At 54.7% G+C, this 27,716-nt stretch overlaps 2 protein-coding genes across 2 annotated transcripts; one reads left to right on the top strand and one right to left on the bottom strand.

The window, feature by feature from the left end:
• Window positions 1-142: 142 nt before the first annotated feature.
• HDAC1 (histone deacetylase 1) lies at window positions 143-16,525 on the top strand. Its single transcript, XM_054086455.1, has 14 exons — window positions 143-265; window positions 4,607-4,719; window positions 5,158-5,275; window positions 8,084-8,158; window positions 9,349-9,487; window positions 10,080-10,221; window positions 11,405-11,497; window positions 11,812-11,920; window positions 12,045-12,185; window positions 12,482-12,590; window positions 12,678-12,808; window positions 13,550-13,696; window positions 13,798-13,846; window positions 14,032-16,525. Exons 1-14 carry the CDS (start codon window positions 217-219, stop codon window positions 14,057-14,059), a joined length of 1,443 nt encoding a protein of 480 aa, XP_053942430.1. The 5' UTR covers window positions 143-216; the 3' UTR covers window positions 14,060-16,525.
• Window positions 16,526-17,557: 1,032 nt separating this feature from the next.
• Window positions 17,558-20,110, bottom strand: MARCKSL1 (MARCKS like 1). Its single transcript, XM_054086456.1, has 2 exons — window positions 19,956-20,110; window positions 17,558-18,924 (listed from the first exon to the last, which is right to left on the bottom strand). The coding sequence occupies exons 1-2, from the start codon at window positions 20,019-20,021 to the stop codon at window positions 18,322-18,324; spliced, it is 669 nt and encodes a 222-aa protein (XP_053942431.1). The 5' UTR covers window positions 20,022-20,110; the 3' UTR covers window positions 17,558-18,321.
• Between the last annotated feature and the right edge of the window lie 7,606 nt (window positions 20,111-27,716).

Here is a 27,716-nt window from a genome sequence, read left to right as displayed (position 1 = left end):
AGCTCAGAGGCGGTTTGCTATTGGCCGGTGGGGCGGAGCGCAGAGCAGCGATTGGTCTGAGGAGGAGCGGTGGGCGGGGCCGCCGAGCCGCGATTGGTCTGGAGAGGAGTGGTGGGCGGGGCCTGCGCGGCGGTAGGCGGGGCCTGCGCGGCGCGGGGCCCGGTCCGGGTTGGGGCGCGCGAGCGGTGGGGTTGAGCGGCGGGGGGCGGCACGAAAATGGCGCTGACGCAGGGCACCAAGCGCAAAGTCTGCTACTACTACGATGGTGAGGGGCGGGGGGGAATGGAGGGGTGATGGGGATGGGGGTGTTGGGGGATGGGGGGGGCTGCTCTGAGAGGGGGGAAAAGGGGGACGTTGTGGGGGGAAGGGGGGGTCATTGGGGAAGGGGGGGTGGGGGTTGGTCTGTGGGGGCTAAAGGAGGGGGGATCATTGCGGGATGAGGGGGTCAGGGTTGGGGGGCTATTGGGGAATGGGGGGTGGGGGCTGCTCTGAGGGGCAGAAAGGGGGGGGTCGTTTGGGATGGGGGTGTAGAGGGCGTCATTGAGAAATGGGGGGTGGTGGGTCTAAAGGGGGATCATTGGCATGGGAGGGGGTTTGGGGCAGCTCTGGGGGGAAATGAGGTCATTGGAGATGGGGGGCTGGTCATTGGGAAATGAGGGGGTGGGGGCTGCTCTGGAGGGGGGGCTAAAGGGATCATTGGGATGGGAGGGGGTTGGGGCTGCTCTGATGGGGGTAATGGGGGGGTTAATTGGGGAAAGGGGGGGTAGGGGTGCTCTGGGAGGAGTTAAAGGGGGATCAATGGGATGGGAGGAGGTTGGGGGCTTCCCTGGTAGGGGGGTAATGAGGGGGGGTGTTGTTGGGGGGGGGTATCATTGGGGAATAGGCATCTGGGAGGGCTAAAGAGGGGGGTCATTGGGATGGGGGGAGGGATTACTGGAATGGGAGAGGGGCAAGGGGCTGCCCTGAGGGTGGTGAGAGGGGTAATGGGAGTCAGTGGGGGATCTGAGGGACAGGGGGCTGTGCTGGGAGGGGCAAGGTTGGATACTGGGGGACATTGATGGAGAGGGGAGGACAGGGGTCTGTGCTGGGGAGAGCAAGGGTATGTGGGGACTGCAGTGGGGCTGAGGGGAGTGGGGACACTGGAGGGTGCTGGAAGAATATGGGAGAGCATGGTGGGGATATGGGGAGCGCTAGGAGGAAAGAGGGAGTGCAGTGCTGAGGGGGAGTAGGGGTGGAGCAGGATGGGGAGCAGTGGGGATCCAGGGACTTTTGAGGCAAGGAAATGCTGCGTTCAGTATAGGGAGAAGGGCACGAGGCTGAGAGGAGCTCTGGGAGCCATGCTGGGTGTTGAAGGTTTCTGGGAGGATGGGGAGCACTCGGGGAGCTGCCAGGGGTCAGGAGGAGCTGTGAGGAGGTGAAGCCTTCTCATGCCACATTCAGGGGCAGGGGTGCTCCTGGAGCTCCCATTTGGGTCATTGCTGTCGAGGAGGGACAAACCCGAGCCAGTTAGGAGCCAGACTGACTGTGTGGTTTGTTGCAGGGAGTTCTTGTATGTGGGAGCGAGGTTTGGTTCTGGCTTTGAGCTTGGCTGGATCATGGACTGGTTTGGGTTTTTTCCCTGCTGGGAGGCTGGGGAAGTACTGCCCTGGGGCTCTGCGATCATCCCGCCAGGGCAGTGGAATAACGGGGTGTCAGAGCCTGGTATCTTGTGTGGATTTTCTGCTTCCACCCCGCTGTCTGTGGGAGAAATTGCAGCCGTGTCGCCTCGCACGTTCACAGCTGCCTCCTCTGTGGAGGGGAGACTCGGTAGCGGGCGAGCGAGCTCTTAGTGGAGGCTGCGATCGCTCTCTGCGAAAGGTGTTGTGCAATTCTCTACTTCGTTGTGGGTTTTAGTTTGAGAAACCAAATAAGAACTTATTCTCTGTGCTTTCCTGGTAAGGGGATGTGCTGAGTGTTCAGGCAATAAAGTGGGCTCTGCTAAACCACATAGAGCATGGGCTTTTATTTCTCTAGAACAGTGAACCTGTGCGATAGGTTTGCAGCCTGAGCTGGCAGCCCTGCAGGGTCTCTGACTCTGACTTCGGGAGGGCACGGCAAGGAGGAGCCTGGATCAGAGTTCTGGGTGCAGCGAAACCCAGCCTGGTTTCACTGCCCAACTGATCTCTGTGCAACGCCCATCATATCCACATACACCAGGGTATGCGGGTGCCCCGGCCCCTAAAATGCCTTGTTTAAACTCAAAGAGAGATTGCAAGGAGTGCCAGAATGCTTTATGAGTGCATACAACCTGAATGTTGGAGAAAATGGGCTTTATATCCAAACTTATCCCTCTCCTTGGAATATAACGTGCTCATAAAGCAGCTTGTCAGTTTGTGAACAAGCTATAATCTTTAGTGGCCTATGATGGTGTCTTAACTGCAAAATAACCAGTCATTTTGTTGGAAAATGCAGAGCAGAGGTGCTGTCCTTGTGCTCTTTATTGCACGGTAGTGCCACACAGCTCTCGTTGATAGCTGCCCTCTCCAATTTACTCTGTGGTCAGCTTTTAGTGCCATGTTTCCCCTACTCTTTTATGAGCAGCTGGCAAACATCCACAGTGCGTCCTAGGGTGAAAGTGTGCTTTTATTGTTCAGGAAGGCATCATCTATGGTTGTGGGAAAACAGTTTGTGAGGGTCTTTTATTTTCCATGCAGGAAGGTTAGAGCGGCACAATCCAGTGTGTTAGTTCCCCGAAGGGAGATCCCTGGGCGCTGTTCTGGATCTCTTCCTTGAGCCACGCGTTCTGGATGGTGGGAGGGCATCCTGTGCTGGAGAAAGAACCTGAGCTGCAGGGATGGGTCTAGGTGGAATGCAGAAGGTTGGGATAAGGTAAAGGGGTATCCTCAGGGTCCTTAATGGAAACCCTGGGGGTGTGCGAGGGTTTGGACTTGAGCAGTAGCTTCTCCTTTATTTGCTGCCCGCGCAGGGACTTGCTTAACCCTCACAGACAGGAAGAGGCATCAGTTAAGTTCACACTCTTAATCCGCACTGACGTCCACGAGCAGACGGGCTCGGCCACTGCTCCGGAGGGCTCGTGGTGGGATGTGTTTAGCAGAGCGAGTGTGAACAGGCTCTGGAAGTCAGGGTTTGCCCAGGGCATTTTGCTGACTGCATGAGGTGAAGGCACTGATGATTTTTCAAAGCTTTGTGTAGCTTTGTGCTTGTATTTTCCAGACAGGATCTTGCGCATTTCTTATTGAGCTCCCCAACGCTTGGTTTAATCTGGTTTTACTGTACGGATAGTTGTCCCAGTGAAATCCCTTTGTGCAAAGGACACCCTTCACGCCGTGGGCAGGTGAACTCCAGCAGCAGAGTTGTTTGGGTGTGGGATTTGCAGCATTTGCATCTGCTTTGACTGGAAATGGGTCTGTATCCACAGGAGGAAAATCTACAGCAGCATGCTGTGAGGAAGCCTCGGTTTCTCCTGAATGTTAAGATCGGTGATGAAATATTAATACTCCCAACTGAGTCACCAGCCAGACCAGACTGGGTCTCCTGCTTCCTAAATGGATTGGGAGTTGTACAACTACATGAACAACTTACTCAGGTTTCCCAAGAAAAATTAGGCTTGTGGGATATTGCTGCTGCGTGCGTCTGACGGCACGGTCCCTGCTCTTGGCAGCTTTGGAGCCTGTGCCTCTCGCAGCCAAATCAGGCAGAAAACTGGAAGTTAAATTCCCGTAAGTCTCATGGAAATGAGCATCCTGGGAGAGGAGGGGGAATAAACCCCTTAGAGGTGCCTGCTATGGGAGTGTGGCCTGAGCCAAGTAAGGAATAATCTGCATGGGGAGGGGACCTGTAAGATCTAGCAAGAAGATAACATCGCTAAAGGTGGTGCCTGTAGGATGGCTCTTCGGATGTCCGGCTGGTAGAGACCGGGATTCTTCTAAAGGATGCTAAGCAGTAATAAAAGGTGAAAATGTTTGGAGCTGTCACTGGTGTTTGCATATTGACAGCATTAGCTGCTTCGTATCACTTTCCTCTTGGGTAAAGAGCAAGAAACTGAGGCAGAGAGGCTGCATGCTCCGGCTGATGAGTCATTTTCTGAGCTGGGATTAAACCTGGGTGCCTCTTGGCATGCGAGATTTTGCTCAGAGTAGCTGCGTTTCCCGCAGGGAGCAGTGAGCTCTGTAGATGTGAGCTCTTGCAGTGAGTGGCCTGACCTGCCTGGAGAGGATGGTGGAGAGCTGTCATCTGCTGAGTGAGGACAGGCAAACGGGGTGCCCAGAGCTCCTTCGGCCCAAGAAATGGGAGCTCCCTCCCTCAGCTGGCAGTGTGGTGTTTGTTGCTCAGGCTCTGCATGGATTGTCTTTCCCAGAACTGGTGTTAAAAAATTCCCTGTCTGGCCATACTGTAATTCCCAACTGTCTGTCATGTTTGAGTCTAGGATAAACTCTTCTGAATCCATGGAGATACCTGGGCAAGCAGGACAAGAGACCTGTCCCTGCACACTGCTGGAGGGCAGATAAAGTGACAGATGACCGCGTGGCTCTTGTGGCTCTGCTGTGATTCCTTTTGAAGGAATTAATGGGTTTCCTTGCTGTAACAAAACCCTTTCTGCTCCCAGGTGATGTCGGAAACTACTATTATGGCCAGGGACATCCCATGAAACCCCACAGGATCCGAATGACCCACAACCTGCTGCTGAACTACGGCCTCTACAGGAAGATGGAGATCTATGTAAGTGCAGGGTTGGTCATGAGAAGAAATACGTGTGGAAGATCTTCGTTTACATGTCAGGTTTTAATTTTGATGCTTCAGACTCGTCAGTTCTCTGTTGACAACCCAAAGGGGAAAGGAAAAAGAAATCCCAACCAGTTGTGCTGGTGTATCTGTATTTTCTTCTGGTTGCTTATAGTGAGATGTTCTTTGCTTCAGATCAGCTTTGGAGACTGGAAAATGCTTTCCTCCCTGGAATTTAAATATTTTCTTTGTTGAGATATGCAATCCGTTCCAGTGTCCTGTAATGGCATTCTTGCCTTTGAGAAGAGGTTTCTCTTGTTTAGTGTTGCTCTTTTGGGTTTTTTGCTCTGTCTGGGAGTAAATCTGACATTGGAAATGGGAATGGGGAGAGAGACGTATTTCAAAACAAGACTTGCTCTTTTCTTGTCCTTGCAGCGCCCTCACAAGGCAAATGCAGAAGAAATGACCAAGTACCACAGTGACGACTACATAAAGTTCCTGAGATCTATCCGCCCAGATAACATGTCTGAGTACAGCAAGCAGATGCAGCGATGTAAGCAATGCGGGTAGTGCTGGGGTCCTGTCAGCGTTCAGATTTGTGGTTCTGGGGATCCGAGGCAGCTGTAGGGGTTTGTGATGATAAGAGAAGAAAAACCACAAGAAATCACCTTTCTCCTGATTTTATTTTTGTTGTTTTTTTTTTTTTTTCTGGTAATTCAAGCCTTTTAAAAATGAGTCCCTCTCTGAAGCAGGTTTGTCCAAATTGCTGAGGGAAAAACCTTTTGGCCTGGCTGGCTTTCTTTAGCTTTGTGTTCTGATAGGAACTATTCTAAATCCCCTTCCTGGCTCAGAGGTGGCTGAACTGTTCCGTTTGAACTGTATGAATTTTGTGTTATTTGTGTTGTACCTCTTTAACCAGAGGTATCGAGTTGGGAAAGGGTTGTGTGGTTTGAAACAAACAAACAAAACCCCAGCTCCTCAGTTGTGTCCCAGATCTGCAGTAACTCTGAAGGATATTCAGGCAGTGGCAGTTTTGAAGTGGGGAGGGCTGAGATGCACGGTGATACCTGTCCATGTCACGTTAGAATGGTTCATTTTGTGAGTTGATCTTTTCTTCTGACCTCTCCAACCCCGGGGAACGGCTCTCTAATGTTGCAGAAACCTTGTTGTGGTCTCTTTGCAGCTCAGATGCTGTTCTTCAGCAGTGACTGTGGCAGACTGGGTTTTTAGCAAGTGTAGGCAAATGGTAGGGGAGGCTCAAGGCCCGTTTAAGCAGTATTTGTTTTGGTCTTGCTCATTGCAATCTTTGAGAGCAGTAAAAAGTTGTTAGCCCGTGGAGTTCATTTGTGTGGAGTAAGTGTAATCCCTAATTTATAAGAAATATGGGTCTGGAGTCTGAATTAGAGGCACTCAGAAGTCTGGTGGGAGCTGAGGGGGACAGGTATTGAGGCACAGGCGTGTAAGAGGAACGAGGACTGTGATTTGTGAGTAATATGCACTGAAAGACTTCCTGCAGTAAATGATATCCCTTAATACACCCAGCGACTTACAGCAAAGTACGTGTTTACAATAACTGAACTGTTTACCCCTGAAGCAGATACGGCTCATAAACGCCCACTCTGCTCTCTCTGGTAATCAACACTCTCTGTACTGTACTGCCACAGAACTATTTTTACCTGAAGGAGGCAAAATATGAAAATCAGTCTGAAACACGCAGAGGACAGAGCTTTTCTTCAACGAGACCTGCAAAATAGTCGCCTCTGTGTAGGTAGAGAGCCAGCACAGGAGGCTCGGAACAGAGATGAGGGGTGTGGGAGACAAGCTCGCCACTCCCAAGTACTGTGGCCGGTCTCTGTAGCCTGCTTGGCGCTTCAGCTTTGCCTGCGAGGAAGGATGGCTGCTCTGATTTCCGTAAGGATGGTTCTACCTTAGTGCTGAGCTCTCTCAGGTTGTGCTCTCCCTGATAGGAAGCTCCTCACCCCGCCCACCGAAAGGAAGAGGGAGCAGCTGTGCCTCTCGTCCTCCACCAGGGCTTTCTGACTGTGGTCAAGGGATTTACCCCTGTTATTAATATCCTTCCTTACCCAGTCCTGGCTGCTTGGGATCTCCTGGTGGGAAAAAGCCCAGTTGGCTTCTGTTGGCACAGCAGCTCCTGCCTGTGCCAGGTTTAGCAGAGGGATGCCCTCAGAGGCTTCCAGCGCTGCCCTCAAAGTTCTGAGGTGCTGTAAAGGTAATGAATAGTCTCCGATTTCATTCTGCTGATGCTGTGTTGCCGGCCCGAAGCTGTGGGAAGAGTCTGTAACCTAAAGGGCAAGGAGTTTAATCTTCTATAATGGAAAGCATGCAGAAATTGATGACTTAAATTCTCATCACTTAACAGTGAAAGCTTCCAGCCATCTCCTTTGAGTTAATTACTCAGACTTTATCTCTTACTGTGCCCTGCTAAAACAGTTGGAAATTGGGAACAATTGCTTCCTTCTGGTCTCTTGAAGGGTATTGTCCTTTTCAGAGATCCCTGTCCTGAACTGGGACCGTTCAAACTCCCTGTCACAGACTGTGGAGGCTGCACACTGCCAAGTGCTGCAAGGACCAGGTTGTTTGTGCCTTTCTCCTTGAGCCCAGAAGGAAATGTTCTACAGATGTTATTACACAAATACAGGGTGTTTTATTTGTTTCTAAAAGCAAATCTTGCAAAATCTAAATTCAATGCAAGTTTGTTGTTACTATGTGTATTTTTAATCATAAAACCATTTACAGCAAAAATTTAACCAGGCCAGAACTACAGCACTGCTGAGAACTTAAACCCTGGCTGTCCAGTGTGAGGGAGAGGAACGTACCCACTGTAACAAAGGAGATGGGGATGCAAACTTCTTGTCCAGTACACACCACTATCTGCCACCTTCCCCCTTTCTCCTGTTTGCTTTCTCAGCTCCTTGTCAGCAATCCAGCAGGAAACAGGGTCACAAACCTTTCCCACTTGCTGAGGGGTTATGTGATGGAGCTCTGTGTTGGCTCTGTAGATGGTGTGCCTCTCTTCCAGAGCTCCTGGGACCTGCTTTCCCCTTCTCATAGAATCATAGAATTATTTGGGTTGGAAGGGACCTTAAAGATGGTTCAGTTTCAACACCCTGCCATGGGCAGGGACACCTCCTGCTTTTCTTACAAGTCAGGAGCACCTTCTCTCCAGAAGCAGCCTTTTCGCCTCATCAAGCAGTCCTCAGGTTGATTGCATTAAGGATTTGTTACTTTTGCATTGTATTTTGTTGTTTAAAGATTTGATCGCTTTTTAAGTCAGAGGGGGTATAAGCCTTGCCATTTATTTGCGGTTTTGTCTCACTAACCCTTTTATGCTCTTTTCAAGTTAACGTTGGGGAAGACTGCCCTGTGTTTGATGGGTTGTTTGAGTTCTGTCAGCTGTCTGCTGGAGGCTCAGTTGGTAAGCTCACACACCTTATGTTCTTTCCTTTTTCTCTGAAGCAGTTGCACGTAATGTAGTTCTGCCTAGGAAATAAATCATTGTAGATGGTGGTGGTGAAGCCCTGTGAACTTATTTCTGATTTCCTTAATAATTAGATCCAGATTTCTTCCCACGTGAGAGTTCAAGCCTTGCGTATTGGCAGATCCCTCCACATTTGTTCAGCACATCTCTGGTCTGGGTTACCTCACTGATAGGTGAAGGGTTTTGTAAGTGCTCTAGCAATGTTGCCAGCAATGGACTTGGAACAACCCCACAGCAGCAACAGAGGTGTCAATAAAAAATAAAACATGAGCTTTAAATAAAAAAAAAAAGCTGTAAACACCTTGCTCCGGGCAGGGGAAACCTAGAAAGGAAAGAAAACGGTTACTTTATCTGTTGTTTTTAAAAAGAAGCCACTGTCTCTGGACATGAGGCAAAACAGAACCTGAAAGGTTTCAGTGAGCTTCCTGGAAGCTGGGAGGTTTAAAGTGCTTTCACTATTTTCAAACACTTTGTTGCAGGAAGACTGCTCTTACCGAGTTGTCTTACTGTTTGTGGGGTTAAAGCTTTGTGGCTGCTGCTCCCCCAGTGGCATCCAGGAGCCTTTATTTCCTGTACCGTGGTTCAGCAGTGCGTACAAATACCGACAGTGGCCTTTTCTGAAGTAGCTCTCTGCTCTCTGGTTCCATGGCTGTTGGTCCCACAGAACAGATCATTCATTTTGATCCTGAGAGGCTGCCAAATGTGCAGAAAGTTCATGAAGGGGCTAGGGGCAGAGAACTGCCTTTGCCCAAATGCATGTTCAGTGAGTGACCTAAATATACCTCGGCTAAAACCTTTCATAAAATCTTTTGTTCGGGGCACTGAGAAAGCTGGGCTGTCCTCAACTGTGACCCCAGCTAAAATGCTGTGTGTTCGTTTGTGCTCCGAGGCGAAGGCAGTGAGCGATCAGAAGTGTGGGCAGGCAAACAGAGGCTGCGTTTCTCTTCCTGTGCCTTTTGTTCATTTGTGGAGACATCCAGTGTTCAACCCTTGGGCTCTGCGAAGTACCCAGGGGCATCGCATGACCCATGATATGATCGTGAGGCACTAGTGCTTCACCTCGCGGTCTCTGTTGTGGAGCCTTTGCCCTCCTGCTAACCGTGTGTAATTCTTCTCCCTCCCTGCAGCCAGTGCTGTGAAGCTGAACAAGCAGCAGACGGATATTGCTGTGAACTGGGCAGGAGGCCTTCACCACGCTAAGAAGTCGGAGGCTTCTGGCTTCTGTTATGTCAACGATATTGTCTTGGCTATCTTGGAGCTCCTGAAGTATGGGCTATACTATTTTACCCCTTTGTTTATCCACTCTGCTGCATTTCCTCTGGGTCCTTAGCACTTTCTTCCCAGTCTTCTCCTTTTGTTGCTCTTTTTTAGTGGTGTTTTCTCAGGAGGGGTATCTTTTGGGATGCGGTGCCCTCTGTCCCGAAGGGATGGTCCTGCACAGGAGGCAGAAGCCTTGGAGCATTGCGCTGTTGCTCTTAGGCCCTTCTCCCTACCATCCACCCTGGTAAAGTGGGCACAGCTGTGATATGTGACAGCCCTTGGCTCAAGGCAAACCTCAGTGGAAGGCTTGGGCATGAAAGTGCTCAACTCGGTTTATTCAGTCTGTTGGCTGAATCTGAATAAACTGAGTTGAGTCTGCCTTCAGAGATCAGTCACAACAGCAAAAGCCATTTTATTTCCCTCTGTGGCTCTGTTCCGCTGCTGTGTCCGCTCGCTGCAGCTCTTCTCCTTGTAGAATCTGGACAGAGTGCTGTGCAGCCTGGGGATTAGCATGGGGTTCCCTGCTCTCCTCCCATTTCCTCAGCTGGCAGTCGCTGCTCTGAGGAAATGCAGCGTTTTGACTCCTTTCTGATCCTAGGTACCACCAGAGAGTGCTGTACATCGACATTGATATTCACCATGGCGATGGCGTGGAGGAAGCTTTCTATACCACAGACCGCGTCATGACCGTGTCCTTTCATAAATACGGAGAGTACTTCCCAGGAACGGGGGACCTTCGGGTGAGAATGAAGGCTGAGCAGAAAGTTACCCTAAATGTGGTCTCTTTCACCTGTTTGCTGTCATATTAGTTTAACTGAAATTGCTTTTCTCCTGGGTTCTTCTGCTCTCAGTGATATCCTGTCTCTGAGGGCAAAGGTGTGTGTGGGAGGCAGCTGGCTCAGGTACTTTGTTCCTGTGAATGTGCCCTGTATGGTAATAAAACCAGGGCTTTGATAGCCGTCTCTTAGCAGCCTTCTGGTGGGATTATGCTCGGAAAAGTGACTCTGAAGGTGCCATTGTTGGTCATTTGTAGCTAACTGCAAACTAAGCTTGGTCACAAAAGCTTTTGGCTGAGAATCTGTGAGGGCGTACCTCTGTGTGTCTGGTTTATCTTGTTGGCGTTTCCTCCGGTGACTCAGTTCTGGCTGTTAATGAATCGTGGTAACTGTGGCGCTTGTTCAAGTCAGACGCAGGTGTGGTTCACTTTGTGACTTCAACACTGCCAGAATGCTGTTCTCAGGGGTGAAAGGTTCTTCACCTTTTTTTTCATCTGTTTTTCAGTAGAATCACATTTTTCTTATCTAAGTTCTCTTGTCTTCCACCTGTGAGTTGTATTTTTTCAGTCCAGCCCAGAGTTTGGCCATGGTGATATGAACCTGTGTGCAGCTGCGGGTTCTTTCCTGGCACAGCCACTCAGCAGCATAAAACTTTTTGTAAAACACTTGAGTATGAGAGAGGTGATGGAAATGTAAATATATATATTATTTTAAAGTAAAAAATAGATTTCTTCAGTTTTGAGGCTGCACGATCAGCCCAAACTGGCATTCTGAGCTGCATGTCTCTGCAGTGCACAGGTTGGGAACTGGACTTTTGGCTGCCAGCTTTATTGCTGTGTGAGAGAGTGGCTTTTGCCAGTGAAACGCGAGCCTGCATGTGCTCACAGCAGTGAGATGGTGGTGAGAGTAGGAGGATTTGTCTTCTCTGAGCAGTGAGGGCTGAATGAACCCACCTATGCCAAATAAGCTGCTGTTGGAGTCAACTGACTCCTCGTGCCTTCTGCCAGGGCAGTGTTTGTCCATGAGAGCCTAGGCTTGTGCTCGGATTACGCTGATGGGATCCCAGAGTTCCCTTCCTAATCTGAGGCATGGTTTATGTGCTGCAGTTGGTTCTCTGGTGACTTGTGGTCTCTCCTGTCTTTAACAGGACATTGGTGCAGGCAAAGGCAAATACTATGCTGTAAACTACCCGCTGCGCGATGGGATCGATGATGAGTCCTACGAAGCAATATTCAAGCCGGTAGGTGAAGACATCTTTGCTGAGTGACTCTTTGTGGATCGCAGTTTGTCACTGGGTGGTTCACAGAGCCGTTCTTTGGGGAGAATCATACAGTTGTCTGTGATACGATTCCTCTGGGGCTGTGTTCCTCCCTAACAATTGCAGCCTGTGGCCAGCAAGCTTATCTCTGTAAGAACCTCAGTGTTGGCAGTGTGGGGGACTGAGCAGCTGTGGGGACGTTAGGGATGTCTGCATGTCTCTTGCTGACATGGACGTGGCTGTGCTGCTGCGACACTGTCCTGTGCAGAGTGCGTAACAATGGGTTTCTTGTTTAGGTGATATCAAAAGTGATGGAGACGTTCCAGCCTAGCGCAGTTGTCCTGCAGTGCGGGTCAGACTCTCTGTCAGGGGACAGGCTGGGTTGTTTTAACCTGACCATCAAAGGTAAGAGTGCTGTGCACTGCCTGTATGAGCTGGCATAACCGATAGAATTGGATTTCACCAAGAAGTTTGTTCTTGTTCTTGTGCCGTGAGGCTGTGACCTTTTCCTCCCATGTTCCTCATACAGGTCATGCCAAGTGTGTGGAGTTTGTAAAGAGTTTTAATTTGCCGATGCTGATGCTGGGTGGAGGGGGCTACACGATCCGCAATGTGGCGAGGTGCTGGACATATGAGACTGCTGTGGCATTGGACACTGAAATTCCCAACGGTAAGTCTTCCCTGGAGCCTTTGGAGCAAGTCTAAGGGACTGTGCCACTCTAGTATCCAGAGGCCTTGCTGAAATGAGATGACCTCCTGCTGAGAACTTACGTGCACAGCCAAGTGAGCTTTGGCTGCGCTGCTGCTAAGTTGTCTGCTTTGATCTGAATTTGAGCTGGGGGAGCTTTGGCCTCCATGCCCTCATCAATGCTGTTGTGCTTTTCCATAGAAGTACAACGTGTTTGTGGTATTTTGTCACCGATCCAGTGGAAATTTAGTGTTTATTTCTTTTTAATTTGCCTGCAGAACTTCCGTATAATGACTATTTTGAGTACTTTGGACCAGACTTCAAGCTTCACATCAGCCCCTCGAACATGACTAACCAGAATACCAACGAGTACCTTGAGAAGATCAAGTAAGTGTGGTGAGGCTGACACCTTCTGCTGGGGGCTTCAGAGCCATAGTGGCATCTTGCTGATGTTCCCTTCCTGGCTGGCTCTAGGCAGCGCCTCTTTGAGAATCTGCGCATGCTGCCTCATGCCCCTGGTGTCCAAATGCAGCCGATTCCTGAGGATGCTGTGCAGGAAGACAGTGGAGATGAAGAGGAAGAAGATCCTGAGAAACGCATTTCGAGTAGGTGCTTGTCTTGGGCACAGTTGCGTTGCCCAGCCAGGAAGTGTACTGTTCAGAGCCTGCGGGCTTGAAACTGGACAGGATCAGGTAGCTGGGGAAGCGTGCAGGCTCTAAACTGAGTTACCTCAGTAAAGAGAGGAGATATGTGATTTAGGTATCCCTCCATCCTGGAGTCCTTTGGTTTGAGCCCATTCCCAGCTTTCTGATTCATTTTGTAGGATAAAGCAGTGATCCTGAGTGCTGCTGGGCTGATAGGTTTCTTTTTCCTTGGAGAAATGGCACTTTTGCCAGGTGATTTCCATAATGGAGAACCTAGGCTTTAAAAGTGAGAATTTAAACAGTTCCTGTGATGTGGGTGCTATCACAGAATACTTTCTGGGAGACCGTCGGGTTTGATCCCAGATGTTGTCTTCCACAGTGAAAATGCTCGTTTATATCCAGATTGGCTGATGGCCTTTAGATCTGGCAGGCAGGTTCTCTCAGCATGAGGCTGGTTAACCTGCATATGCTGTCAAGTCTAGACATCGTGCTGTACCTAATCCAAGTCGTACATGCGCTCTTGGATATTCGGCATGAGCAGTGTGGAGCGATGAGATACAGCAGGCAGAAAGAAAAAGTGTTTTAATCGTGGCCTAGTTCTGACCAGTGTGGGCTCCTTAGTCCATGCCATCCTGTAGGTGTATTTGGAGAAGTTAGTGCTTGCTGTGTCCTGGAACAGACGCTTGTCCTCTTCACACGCAGTCCGCAATTCTGATAAAAGAATATCCTGTGATGAAGAATTCTCTGACTCTGAAGACGAAGGCGAAGGAGGGCGCAAAAATGTTGCCAACTTTAAGAAAGCAAAGCGTGTGAAAACAGAAGAGGAAAAGGAGGAAGAGGAGAAGAAAGGTAAGCGGGAGAGCCTGGACTAGAAGGGTTCCCAGCTCTGTGGAGCTTTGCCTGGCCTGTGCTTTCCCACTGCAGTACTGCATGCCTTTTCTTTTTCCCAGATGAGAAAGAAGAGGAAAAAGCGAAAGAGGAGAAAACGGAACCCAAAGGGTGAGCCCTGTCTCCTGGCACAGCGATTCAATAGCTCTGCCTCTACTTCCCTGTCCATCTACCTGTGCCCCTATTGGGATGCTGCACAGCTTGAGGGGCTGGAGGGCAGCCGTGGGGGTTTGGGTGGCTTTGTCACAGCCTGAGTCAGCTGTTTAAACGAAATCCTTCCCTGCTTGCTTCCACAGGGCGAAGGAAGAGCCGAAATCCACCTAAGATGGCTGCAGCTGGGCAGTACCTGTCAGTGCGTAGTTGTCGTAGGTTAGCTTCTCTGGTTGCCTCCCATTCCACAGGATTTATATTTTATATATGTTTCTGTATATATTTCTATATAAATATATAAATGACTTGAGAACTGTAAATTATTCCTTGCTGCACTCTGCTGGGAGCAGGTAGGGAGGATTCTGCGGAGTCAACAGACCTGCGCTGCCCAGAGTTGGTGACTGGGAAGTTTCACTCTTGCCTTCCACTGCCTCCTCAGTGTCTCTGAAAAACTCACTTCCTTTCTGTACTCTCCTCTGAAATAACCACCCTTGGAAAAGAGTAATTTAAGTAGTAGTAGTAGCTGCGTTTCAGGTTAGGTGGAAAGATGGCCATGAAATGTCTTTTTTTTTTTTTTCCCACTTTTTCCTTTTTTTGTGGTTTGTTTTTTGTTTTTTTTGTGGGAGAACATGTGTTCCCAAGTGAAGCCTGTGAGAAACTTGACTGTTCCTTTGGTCTTCAGTTTGATTCCACCTTGGCAAGTAACTGCAAGCTGGTGCCGCTTCTCAGGGTCAAATAGAGCAGTTCTTGAATAGAGTTGGCTACCTCCCTGCAGCAAACTTGAGAGACCAAGCAGCTTAAGAGCAGCCTGTGAGGCGCTGCAGTGAATCGGCCCCGGAGCCCTGCAGGGGCAGATCTGGAAAATGCAAATCAAGAATCACCCTGATGTGGGGGATCATGGTTTCCGCGATCCTGCAGATCCAGTTAGCATGGCAGCATTCTACATCTCAAGTAAGAGAGAGGATGATGTTTTTATACCTTTTTTTCTATAATTAAGTCCCTCTCTGAGGGGGGGAAGCGAGTTACTGCCCGTTTGGCCGCCTGCTTTGCTTTTCCTGCTCGTTGTGCCCTCAGCTGCGCGTGCTGTGATGTGCTTTCTCTGTCCTGATCCGTGTGCTAGGCTGAAAGCACTGCAGGAATTCCCAGCTCGGCTACAGGCCAGGCCGAACAGAGCCTGGCCAAAACCCCTTGTCCGGCGTCTGTCACTGAAAATCCTTCTCTGAAATGAAGTTACAAAGGTTTTCAGAGGGAACCTTTCCTTCTCTCACCCTCAAGGCCAGTTATGGAAAAGCTCTTTATCAGCCTTCGGAGCTGTTATCGTTCCACGGGAACAGCAGATGGGGCTCTGCACATTTTTCTAGCAAAGCTGCCTCCTGCTGCTCCCACGCATTCTCACACCCAAAGTCTTTTGTGACCAGAACTGGCCTTGCTTTTGCACCTCGTTTTGTACAGCTGAGCGTTAGCTGAGGGTTTGGGGACTGCGTTGCAGCGGTTGTGCAGAGGCAGCTGGGACTCGCCACTCTCCTCTCTCAGGGGGATTCCTCTGTCCTCAGAGGATCTGTACCTCCCACGGAGCGCTGCTGATGGCTTCAACTCTAATAATGCTGCTAACTTCACACAGGTTATTTTTCAAATGTTTTATTTTTTTAAATTACCTTTTTTCCCCCCTTTTCCACCGTGAGTTTTTTTAGTTCCCTTGGATCCGAGTGACGCGTCACTCCTGCTCTTCAGTGTTTGTATGTGAAGCGAGAGATCAGTGTACCTTTGTGTCGGGGGGAGGGGGGAATATTGTGGTTTTTTAAAGATGCTTTTATTTTGAATTTTGAGAATCTTTGTAATAAAACTGGTACATTTCTACGGCTGCTGTCAGTTTTTACTGCTTTCTGCTGAGAGAAGACACTTGGAGTGGGAATTCAGTTTGTTTTCTTGAGCCACTGCTGGAAAATGGTGTGGTACCTCGGTCGTGATGGTGATGTGGTGTGAGTCCCAGCAATAAAACGAGCTGTGATGAGGCTGTGGATAGAAAGGTGAGGTGAGGGTGATCGCTTTGACCCCTCTTTCACCAACAGGGCTGAATGTGTTGCTTCAGACGCATCCACTGAAGGATTCGATGTGGAACGTGCTCTGTGCTGCATTAAAGGTTGCTTTAGTTTCTTTTGTTGGTATTTGTTCTTTCCCCCCTGCCCCGTGTTTTATAAAATAGCCTTGAAATCCTCCTCCTGCCCTCTCTCTCTCCAGAAGAGGAAAGCTGAAAGATCAAGGGTTTATTCGCTCACAGCTCTTCAATGAAAGGTGGCTGGGGCCATTCTTCTGTCTCCTTTCTAAATGGGAGCTGAGTTCTCGTCCAGCAGCGCTGCTGATGCTCACTGGGTTGGGGTTACAGCACCTCGTGCAGCCAACGCTCCGAAAGCAGTGCTCGTCTGGAAAAGGAATTGTGAGTTACGGGAAGGGGGTATCTTTTGGATGAGCTGAGGTGGGTTTTATCTGGTATTCAAGTGAAAATATATCCTTTAATATCATTAGGAGCAGGTTAATTTGCAACCGAGCGGTGCTCACACCTGAAACGGGCACAAAAGGCTCAGCAAAGAAAGGGCTTCGCCTGGCACAGTTGGCTCCTATGGCTGAAAAAATACTCCATGCAGGCAATTAAAACCCTGAGCATAAACCACCGCCCGTCGCCGTCGCCGTGCCAGGCCCTGCGAGCAGCCGCAGGCTCCTCGTTCCCAGCCTTCCCCAAAATGGCTGCCGCGGCACGGCCGCTCCCTGCCGAGCGCGCAGGGCGGTGGGGGCACAATGCAGCGGCTCCTGCATCGCAGACCACGAGGGAGGTGGGAAAGGAGCTGCAGAGCGCCTCGGCCACGTCTAAAACCCCATTTACTTTCATCCCCAGGTGAACGGGGATGGACGCCCAGCTGGGTTTGGGGTCGCTTGCTGCGGAGAGGAGGATGTGCTACGCAAAATGAAGAGTTGTGGCAGCTTCCACCTCCCTCCAGGCTGAAGAAGAGCAGCGAGGGGCTGTGCCCCACCTGGCCGGGGTGCTGGGAGCACACCAGGGGCCTCGCTTCTCTCCATCCTCCTGCCCGGGCAGCGCTGGTGGAGGGGGAATGGAGAGGCGAGGGGTGCTGAGCTGGCGGGAGCAGCGCGGGGGAGGCGGCAGCCTTCAAACCCTGAGCTCATAGAAGGGGAAAAGAATAAAAATCCCCTCCATCCCCGTGCAGAGCACAGGAGAAACGATGGAGGCACCATTGTGCCTTCCTTTTCTCCTTGGAAATAAATCTTTGCTTCGAGCGCACGGTGCTCGTGCTCTAGCACAGCTTTTCAGGAAAGAGGAGCCAATCCTACTCCGAGGCCACTAAAAAAGACCCATTTAAAATTGAAGAAACCAAGCTTCAAAACGCAATTTGTGCCCAACAGCCCTCGCGGGAGAAAGACTTCTTTTCCTTCCCTCCCACCATGAAAAATGGGTCAGATCTGAGAAAAGAGGTACAGAGCAGCAATCCCCAAGGCAGCGGCGAGAGGCTGGAGAGAGAGTCGGTTGTGGCTGTGGCTCCGCACCCGCTGCCATTCGGTAGCCGCAAGCAGAGCCGAGCTGATCAAACACAGTGGCCACCGAACTGAATCTCCTTGCCGCCTTCCCCAGCTGCGTTTGGCACCCGGGACAAGAAGGACTCGAGCTCGCCCATGAAGGGGTCACCATTTATTCCTTTCAAATGTTACAGTAAAGCCCATACAGCTTTTTTTGTCTTTTCTTCTTCTGTTCATTTTAGAAGTTAGAAAATCGCAAATCAAGTGGTTTGGCCATTAAAAAATTATTTACAGAGGAAACAACGTTGCTTCACATTATACAGCTGGCAGCACCCTCCCTCCACCCTGCACCCTAAAAGTTATCCCTCGGAAGCAGAATTAAACACAGCGGACTTACAAGCTTTACGGGTTTAAGCCAATAGTAAGACATTATAAAAAACTAACCAGATTAGCCTTTACACCATCCATTTCTATAAAAAGCACAAAATACTTTAACTGAAGTCAGAACCAGGAATGTAAACTGAGAAAAAGGAATCCGTGGAGTCAGTCACTGGCTCGCTGGGCTCCGATGGCTGCCGGGAGCGGGGACAGTCAGGAGCCAGCGGAGACCCCGGCACGGGTGGGAGATCCAGGTTCTCCAACTGTAAATTCCAGTTATGTCCAGGATAGTCTTCCTCCACAGTTTGAATGGATTCGGGTCAAACTACTCCAAGTGGTGGTGGTGGTGGTGGGATCCAAACCATCTTTCTGACAGGGGAGAGGAGGAAACAGCTTGAGGAGGGGTGGGATTTGGAAAGCGCTGTCAGTTCTGGGTGGGACGGGAGGTGTGTGGGCACGGCGGCGAGTCCGGGCTGTTACGGGATGGAGAGGATGGCATAAGAGTCTTAAGTTCAGCCGATGCCAAGTGGGCTCTAGTCTTCCTTCTGCTCCGCTGCCGCTGTTGGAGGCTCAGCTCCCACGGGTTTGGGGGGCTCGGCGGGTTTGGCTGCATCCCCTTGGCTCTCCCCTGCCTGCTGCTTCTCCTCCTCCTTGCTCCCCCCGGCTTCGGCATCCTCCCTCTTGGGCTCAGCTCCCTGCTGCCCATCCGCAGCGGGGCTGCCCGGCTTCTCCGCCATCTCCTCCTCGGGGGGAGCCGACGGCTCTGTCCCACCGGCCGCGGCAGCGGGGTTCTCCTCTCCCTTGGCCTCCGCTTTGCCTTGCTCCTCGGTGGGAGAAGACCCGGAGGAGTCCCCGGCTTCTTTCTTGTTCTTCTTAAACGAGATCCCGCTCAGCTTGAAGGATTTCTTGAACGAGAACTTCTTCTTCTTCTTGGGGGTGTCCTTGTGAGCCGTGGCCCCCTCCGGTTTGGCGTCCGCGCCCTCGGCGGGGGGAGCGGGCTCGATGGTGTCCCCACCACCCTGCTCACCCTTGCTCTCCTCTTGGAGGGGCTCGGCCGAGCCGTTCCCGTTGAGGGGTGCAGCCTCGCCACCCACCTTGGGTGTCATGTCCCCGTTGAGCCTCACGTGGCCGTTCTCCTGCGGGAAGGGAGCGGAGCAACACGTTAGAGGCACAGCAGGATCTGTCCTCTCTTCCCCATCCCCAAAGCCCCGCACCCAAATGGGTCGGGGGGCACCCAGGCAGGGAAAGGGGGGAAATGGGGATGCAGTGGGAAGGGAGAGGGAAAAATGGGGGGGATGCACCAGGATGGGGAAAGGGAAATGGGGGGGGGGATGCACCAGGAGAGGGAAAGGAGAGAAAGGGGGATGAAAAGGGAGAGGAGGGGGGAGAGAGAAAAAGAGGAGGGGGATGCACTGGTAAGGGAGAGGGCAAGGGGGGTGAAATGGGAGAGGAGGGGGATGTGTGAGGGGGAACGAGGGGGAGAAAGAGAGAAAAAGAGGAGGGGGATGCACCGGGAGAGGCAAAGGGGAGGGGGAAAAGGGGGTGAATGCAAGAGAGGGAGAAAGGGAGACGGGAGAGAGATGAAAGGGGAGAAAGGGGAAAAGAGAAGGGAGATTCACCGGGAAGGGAGAGGGAAAGGGGGATAAAAGGGGAGGGGGGAGAAGAGAAAAAGAGAAGGGGGATGGAAGGGGAGAGGAGAGGGATGCATGGGGGGGAGGGAGAAAAAGAGGAGGGGGATACACCGGGAGGGGCAAAGGGGAGGGGGAAAGGGAAACGGGAAAAGGATGAAAGGGGAAGGGGGGAGGAAGAGAAAAAGAGGAGGGGGTGCATCGGGAAGGGAGAAGGAAAGGGGAGGGGATGCACCGGGAGAGGAGGGGGAGATACTCCGGGAGGGGGAAGGGGAAACGGGAAAAGGATGAAACGGGAGGGTGGGGGACGAGAAAAAGAGGACGGGGATGCACTGGAGAGGAGGGGGAGGAAAGAGAAGGGGGGGGAATGCACCGGGAGGGGGAAAGAGGAACGGGAAAGGGGAGAGGAGGGGGATGCGGGGGGGAGAGCGGGGGGGAAGGGAGAAAAAGGGGAGGGGGACGCACCGGGAGAGGAGGGGGAGGTAAAAGGGGGGGATACGACCGGGGTCCGCTCGGGGAGCCCCGTCCCGGCCCCGTACCTGCCCGTTGGCCTTGGGCGGCTCGGGGGCGGCGCTGCCCCCCGCCTTGGAGCCCTGGCTGCCCATGGCGCGGCTGCTCGGGCGCTGCCGCCGAGCGGGGAGTGGGCAGAGCCCCCCGCGGCCCCGCGATAAAGCCGCGGACGGGGCGGGACGGCGGTGGCACCGCCCCGGGGAGGGGTCCGGGGGCGCACCGGGGCGGGGGGGGCGGAGCGCACCGGGGGGCGAACACCCACCGCGGGGTGCGGAGCTCCCATCCCTCCCACCTTTGGGTGCTGCTCATCCCACCCCACCCCCCCCCGTCACCCCGGGGGGTCCCTGCCCCGGCCCCTCACCCCGGGGTGCCTCTCCTCCCACCCCTTTCACTCCTGGGTGCTGCTCACCTGATCCCCCATCACCCCGGGGAGCCTCTGCTCCCAGCCCATCACCTGGGGTGCTGAACCCCCAGTCCTTTACCTCCTTGGGTGCCTCTGCCCCAGGCCCCTCCCGCCGGGGTGCCGATCCCCTCAGCCCCATCACCCCTCGGTGCTGCTCATCCCCCCCCATCACCCCGGGGTGCTGCTCATCCCCCCCCCATCACCCCTGGGTGCTGCTCATCCCCCCTCCCATCACCCCTGGGTGCTGCTCACCCCCCCCATCACCCCTGGGTGCTGCTCATCCCACCCCCATCACCCTGGGGTGCCTCTGCCCGCACCCCCTCACCCCTGAGAGGGTCCCGTGGTACCCCTCATTCCAGCCCCATCATTCCCAGCACAGCCTCATGGGTCCCACCATCCCGGGGTGCCCTCCCTGCAGCCCACCGGGGTCACCGCAGTGCCCACCGCAGCGCCAGGAGCCATTGGGGGTCCCGCTGGGGGTCCCGCTGGGGGCTCAGTTTGCCCCGCTCTGCTCCTGCCATGCGGACGGGCAGGGTTTTGCCCTCCAGCTCTTCGTTCTCTCTGCTTTCTGGGAAAGACAGACTTTGGGAGAACGGAAAGAGGAACGAAACCAAAGTGGATGCTATCTTTGGCAGACGGCCTACGGCTTCCAAAGGCTGCCAGGGCCACCGGCCACCGCCTGGCCATGGCACAGAGCCTGGGGCTCCCTCGGCACAGCCGAGTCCACTGGAGCTTCCCAAAATCAAGACCCTTTTGCATCTCTCCAAGCCACCAGCGTTCCTTGGCCGGCCTGTGCCAGGATGGTGACCGCAGCGACCGTGCCCTGAGCCCTGGAGCCTTCCAGGCACCCCATCCCTGTGCTGGAGCCATCAGGGCAGGTGGGACCCCCGCACCCCATCCCTGTGCTGGAGCCATCAGGGCAGGTGGGACCCCCGCACCCCATCCCTGTGCTGGAGCCGCCGGGGCAGGTGGGAACCCCGCACCCCATCTCTGTGCTGGAGCCACCGGGGCAGGTGGGACCCCTGCACCCCATCCCTGTGCTGGAGCCATCAGGGCAGGTGGGACCCCCGCACCCCGCTGTGCCGGCGCAGCATCAAGGCCAGTGTCTCCAAGAGGAAAACAATGTGCTGCTGTGTGCGCTCCACCAACAAGGTCATGTTTTGTCTCTGCCCTCCCTCCCCCCCAGCACACATCATCTCACCCCGGTTAGAGTGAAATTTCTCTGTTAATTAAAACAGGCGGCATCTTCCTTATTGACTTTTGAATGCCAGTTGATAAAGCCTGCGGACGGCCGCTGGTCCCTCCGCCTGCGCCCCTGGACTGTGCAGGAGCCGGAGCTGCCCGAGCCCTGCGGAGGATGGACCCGTGTTTTTCGGAGCGTAGCAAGGCTGTTTGCTTTGGGAAGACAAACAGATCAGGCGGGTGTGTTGAATTAATCAGTAAACACGCTCCATCTTCTGCTGCTTCTTCCTGAGCGTGAGCTCCAGCCTGGGTCCCCATCCGTTACCTGCTGGGGAGCAAAACTCGGCAGAGCCATGGCTGATGAGCCCTTCCCTCTGCCCCAGTAACCACCTGGCGTAGGGCAGCATCCGTGCCAGTCTTACACTTTCCTTCACATCTCCTGGGAGTAATTTTCCATCTTTTGGTAGAGGTTCATTTTGTCCTGGCTCTTCTCTGCAGGAATGCAGAGAGTCCTCATGCTGCCGTCCCTTCCCATCCCATCCCATCCCATCCCACCCCATCCCATCCCACCCCATCCCATCCCATCCCATCCCGCCCCATCCCATCCCATCCCACCCCATCCCATCCCATCCCATCCCATCCCATCCCATCCCATCCCATCCCATCCCATCCCATCCCACAGGCTCTGGGGGTGCAGCCTTTGGGGATGGTGACAGCCCTGGTGCAGCTTCGCCTCTGTGCTGGGGATGCAAAGGTGGTACCCGGTGCTGGGCAACTCTTTGCGGTGCTGGGCTGGGCGGGTTCTGCTCTCGCTTATCCAGGAGGGGTTTATTGGGATGGGGCCGAGGCTGGTGGGGTGTCTGCGGTGCTGCCACCGCGCTCTGTGCCGAGTGGTCCCCGCATCCTCCAGCCCCCACGCAAAGCCCAGGTCTGCTCCACGTTTTGCCGGAGGGGAGAAAGCGCTTTACACCGCGTTGCTCCCCTGCCAGCGCCATCAGCGCCAGAGTGACGGGAGGCAGATGTGATGTCTCTAAAGGGCAAACTTTAGCAGGATTAGATGGGTCAGGATGCAGACCTGCGGGGGGGCAGCCCCCCCCGCCACCATCAGAGGCGATGCAGGAAACCTTGGATGCGGATTTCTAGCGGCGTTCAGCTCCGAGGGATCCCCAATCGCCACATCTCTCTTGATCTCAGCTTTTCTTGAAAACCCTATTCTGCAGCGCTGCGTAAGGGTGTTTATAAATAGCCACGTTCCCCTGTGGATTCCCGAACGTGCCTGCTCTTCCGAGGCCTGGATCCAACGCAGATGTCAGCCGACGGCATCAGTGCCGATGGCAGTGGCACCGAGGGCTCGGGGTGGGGCTCTGCGGGGTGAGCGTGGGACCCTCGGGCAGACACTTGTCCCCTTGTTCCAGCTCCCAGCCTGGGAAGAGGCCCTCCCAGTGCAAACCAGTGTGGCTGCCAGTCCCTGCCATCCCTCCACTGCTGCTCCTCCATCCTCAGGCGTCGGGCAGAGGATGCTCCGGCTCTGCGTAGGCTCTCCACCAGCTCCGGGGGCTTTGGCTGCTCGGGTGGTGCCGCGGATTTGCGGGGCGCGGGCAGACGGACAGATTACGGTTCTGTCGTCTCCTCCGGCAGATGGACAGGCAGACAAATCTGTCTGCCTCTCTGCTCGCTGCTCCTGCCTCAAAGGCCTCAGGGACGTGAGATCTTTGTGGATGTTATTTTCTGCTTTCCAGACCTACTTAACCTGCGTGTTGATTATTAATTTATAGGGTGTTAAGCGCCGAGAGGCAGAGCGCGAGCGCGGCCCCTGCGCCGGGGAGGCTGCAGCGGCGCAGTCCCCTCGCTCTGCTCCTGACACCCACCGGCATCCCCCGCCCTTAACGAAGAATTAATGCAATTATTTATTTGTGTGTCCAGAGCCGTTCAAGAGCCCCTGATCGTCCGCTCGAGGATTTTAACCAAGTTAGCAGGGGCCCACCCAGGGCAACCCACGGTGCTGGGAATGGAGCAGAGGGATTTCCATATTGCTTTATAAATAGCAAAGGAATTAGCTAATTAGACCTCTCCAGGGAGAGAATTCCAGCAGGGAGAGCGCGGGGATGGCCTTTACGCAGGGATGGATGGTGATGGCTTCCACCATCGCAGCAGCTCCGCATGGGAAAGGCCAAACATTGGCTGGGAGCGGCAGCCGCGGCTGGGGTCTGGGGTCTGGGGGCTGCCTCGGTGTCTGCCGGCCGTGCCCACTCTTGTTTGGCTTTCCCAGGCTCCAGGATGTGGGGAGCGATGCTCCGGCCGCGCAGCCGCAAGGGGATGGGGCAAAGGGGCTGCTGCAGGTGTGGAGCGAGGCCGTCCCGGGCTGCAGAGGGAAAACCTGCCGAGCCTCCCGCCGGGGATCCCTGAGGGGCCGAGGGCTGCGGGGGGCCGGGCAGGCAGGAGGGCGAGCGCGGCTGCACGGTGCCCAAGGGGGTCTTTCCAGCAGAAGTTGGGCACCGCCGAAGCTCCTGGTGGCTGCGCCGCCCCTCGGGCTGATCGCTGAGTGACTCTCTGATATTTGCATGAGGAAAAAGTGTCCTGAGCCCAAGCAAGGGTCTGCCCGGGACTTTGCCAGGGGGTCTCCTTGCTGCCCAAACTGAACCCATGTCGCAACTGGCGTCCCCAAATCCTTCCTGCCCTGGGAAAGGCTCCAGCTCGGGAGGCTGCATCGAGGCTCTGACTTCCCACAGAAACACATAAAAGGGCCCGTTCTTGTATTTGCCAGAGCCCCATCATTTTTGGTTGTGAAGATCCCATGGCAACCGGTGCCTTGTGTAACTGCGTTTGCTATTTCTGGACTTGCTTTTCACTCCGGTAACATCCTCCCCGCATCCCACCGTCCTGCTCCCCCACCCCAGGACCTTCCTACACCCCCCCCCCCCCCCCCTTCCCTGCTCTCACCGGGGCGCTGGGGGCAGAGGTTGGCAGCTGGGAGTCAGGGCAAAGCAAAGAGAGAGCAATCCTTTTGGTCTCTTATCTCGGAGACCATCTGCCCCGGCCAGGGGCTCGAGCCTTTGCAAACAAAGCCAAGGCCTCTAACCTGACCCCCTCCAACCTCCTGGGGGGGTGACTGGGGTGGGCTGGGCTGCCCTGGGCCCCCCGCCCCACTTCGCCCTGGGGATGAGGATGGGGAGGGTGGTGGGATGCGAGGGGTCCCGGGGGCCTCCGTGCGAACACGGTCCTGGGGAAGTCTCTGCATGGTGGGGATCAACATCCCATAGGGAGCACTCGCACGGCCTTTTCCAGCACGCCTGGCTCTCCCGATTCCTCCTGGAGAACAGGAACCCATCACAACACCCTCGTCGAGGCAGGATGCTCGTCCCACGCGTCTTATCTCCTGCATCCCGGCCGTAGGCTGTATTTCGGTGCTGATAAAGGGCTCGCTGACCCTGAGCGAGCCGTGCGCTGCCGGTTCGGTTGCATTACGAGAGCGGGACGGCTGCCAGCGGGTGTCCGGAGAGGAAAGCATCCAGCTGGCAGCAGAGACGGGTGCTGTGGCACAGCGGGCTCTGCTCACTCCCACTCCAGCCGGGGCTGCTGGCACGGTCCCCCGGCCGGGGGCCGAGCGGGGGGTAAGTTTCAGAGCCTCCTTCCTTGTTAAAAGGGAAGTTTATAATGGAAACAAAAGCAATGCTCAGTCCAAGCAGAGCTTTTCCCATCCCGTTTCCTCTGGAGCTGCCTGCGGAGGTACCACCGGAGCATCCCTGCACGCCACGGGGAAGGGTGCTGGGGTCGCTGTGGGCTTTGGGGCATCTCCTCGCTACATGGTGCTCAGCGTGTCCGCAGAGCCCCGGGGCGCTGCCCTTCCTCGGGGACACCGACCTCAAACAACGGGACCCCAGGATCGTCCCCAGGATGGTCCCAGTCCGCGCACCACCACCAGCACCATCCCAGTGTGTTGCAGAATCCTTGAGGTTGGAAAAGACCTCTAAGATCATCAGCCCAACACCTACACGCCCACTAAAGCGTGTCCCACACACCGGTACAGCCCAGTCTGCCCAGTCTGTGCCCACCAGTACAGCCCAGTCTGCCCAGCCCGGTCCCACTCTGTGCCCACCAGTACAGCCCAGTCTGCCCAGCCCGGTCCCAGCCTGTGCACACCAGTACAGTCCCAGTCTGCCCAGCCTGTGCCCACCAGTACAGCCCAGTCTGCCCAGCCCGGTCCCAGTCTGTGCCCACCAGTACAGCCCAGTCTGCCCAGCCTGTGCCCACCAGTACAGTCCCAGTCTGCCCAGTCTGTGCCCACCAGTACAGGCCAGTCTGCCCAGCCCGGTCCCAGTCTGTGCCCACCAGTACAGCCCAGTCTGCCCAGCCTGTGCCCACCAGTACAGCCCAGTCTGCCCAGCCCCTGGGGCCGCCTCCGCGGGGCTCTTTCTCCACGGCTGTCAAAGCGGTTTTTGTGGCGCTGCCGGGGCGGACAATGTGTGTCATTGTTCCCTTTCAGCGACATCTGAGGGGCAGCGGAGAGAGCCCGGTGTGTGCCGGGGGGCAGGGACCGACAGACGGACAGCCGGGATGGGGGGATGCGGGGATGGAGTCATGGAATCATAGAATTATTAGGATGGAAAAGACCTCTTGGATCAGAGTCCAACCATTCCTGTCTGCCTCTAAACCATGTCCCTGAGCACCTCGCCTGCCCGTCTTTTAAACCCCTCCAGGGGTGGGGACTCCACCCCCTCCCTGGGGGGCTGTTCCTGTGCCAGATGCCCCTTTTGGTGAAGAAATTTCTTCCCATATCTATCTGACCCTCCCCTGGTGCAGCTTGAGGCCATTCCCCCGTGTCCTGTCACTGGGAGAAGAGCCCATCTCCCTCCTCTCTACACTCTCCTTTCAGGCAGTTGTAGAGAGCAATAAGGTCTCCCCTCAGCCTCCTCTTCTCCAGGCTGAACACCCCCAGGTCCCTCATAACCCTTGTTCTCAGCCCCTTCACCAGCTTCGTTGCTCTTCTCTGGATGCTCCAGAACCCCAACATCCTTCTTGGGGGAGGAGGGCTTTATCTTCTGGTACCCAAACACCCTGGAGACGCAGGGATGCAGGGATGCGCACACACCCACCCCCCCACACCCCGCCCCACTCGTGGACAATTAGCTTTAAAGCCTCATTAGGCACCTGTGTCACTGCCGTTAACCTCTTCGTTGCCTCCCCCTCTGCCGCAGGAACCCGAGGCTGTGCAGGCAAATCCCGGGGGGGCAGGAAAAGCCTCTCCCCTGAACCCCTCACGGGGTCTCCGGGAGAGCAGCAGTGATTTCCCGGCAGCGCCGGGACTGCCTGCAACTTTCCATCAGAAATCCCCTCCTTCCCTCAGCCGCTGCTGTTCCCGACCCGGATTGCTTAATTACCGGGAAGAGAATTCCCCTCTGCGGTGGAGACAAACCGAAAGCGTCCCCAGGGCAGGGCTGGGTAGGAGCCCAGAGACCCCGGTGATGGGCTCCGAGGGCTGCTCCGTGCCCAGCATGGTGCTAAGTGTTTTGGGGAGCACTTTGCGCCCCAACCATCCCGGTTCTGCTCTCGTGGGAACCCGGGGGGGGGATGCGAGTTGGGGGCATTCGCACCCACTGGCGGCAGGCACTGCCCTCTGACCCCTCTCCCCACGCTCGCCCCACGCTGGCAACCCCCGTGTGCAGCTTTCAGGGCTGGGGGAGCGTGGTGGGCCCTCGCCGTATCCCATCCCACCGCAAACGGGGTCCACAGCCCCTCTGTGGTGAAGCACCAGCATCCTTTGGTCCCACTCTGCTCTCCTGCCACGGCTCCTGCGAAGGTCCCGGGGTGGGATCCACGGGGTGGGGGCTGCTGGCGAGGCTGGCGGCGCTGAGCAGCGATGCTCTCCCCACCCCCACGCTTGGCAGGCTGCAGCGGCAGATGCATTTCGCCCAGACTTGCATGGCCGTAGCCATGGCAACGGCTGCGCCGCGGCGGCGGGATGCTGGGGGGCTGCAGGCGCAGGCTGCATCGGCTTCACCCCGACTCTGGGGTCACCCTGGGGCTGCCTGCACCCCTGCTCTGGCGTCACCCCAGATTTGGGCTCCCATCCCATCCCAGCAAGGATGCACACCCCACCCCACGGGTCCACGGCACGATGGTGGGTGTTCTGGTTTGCACACGTGCGTGCAAGAACGGATCAGGACGCCGGCACGGCTGCACCCACGTGCAGTGCTCTGGGGAGGTG

The sequence above is a fragment of the Cuculus canorus genome, chromosome 22, assembly GCF_017976375.1.
Source record: "Cuculus canorus isolate bCucCan1 chromosome 22, bCucCan1.pri, whole genome shotgun sequence".
Lineage (NCBI taxonomy): Eukaryota > Metazoa > Chordata > Aves > Cuculiformes > Cuculidae > Cuculus > Cuculus canorus.
This window is presented reverse-complemented; position numbering and strand designations above follow the sequence as displayed.

Bases quoted from the DNA above. Each gene is read 5' to 3' on its own strand.
- HDAC1 (XM_054086455.1), top strand. From the start codon at position 217: ATGGCGCTGACGCAGGGCACCAAGCGCAAAGTCTGCTACTACTACGAT. The intron at 12,186-12,481 runs GTAAGTCTTCCC...ATTTGCCTGCAG, and splicing joins GGACACTGAAATTCCCAACG to AACTTCCGTATAATGACTAT. The intron at 13,697-13,797 runs GTAAGCGGGAGA...TCTTTTTCCCAG, and splicing joins GGAGGAAGAGGAGAAGAAAG to ATGAGAAAGAAGAGGAAAAA.
- MARCKSL1 (XM_054086456.1), bottom strand. From the start codon at position 20,021: ATGGGCAGCCAGGGCTCCAAGGCGGGGGGCAGCGCCGCCCCCGAGCCG. The intron at 18,925-19,955 runs GTACGGGGCCGG...CCCTTCCCGCAG, and splicing joins CGCCCAAGGCCAACGGGCAG to GAGAACGGCCACGTGAGGCT.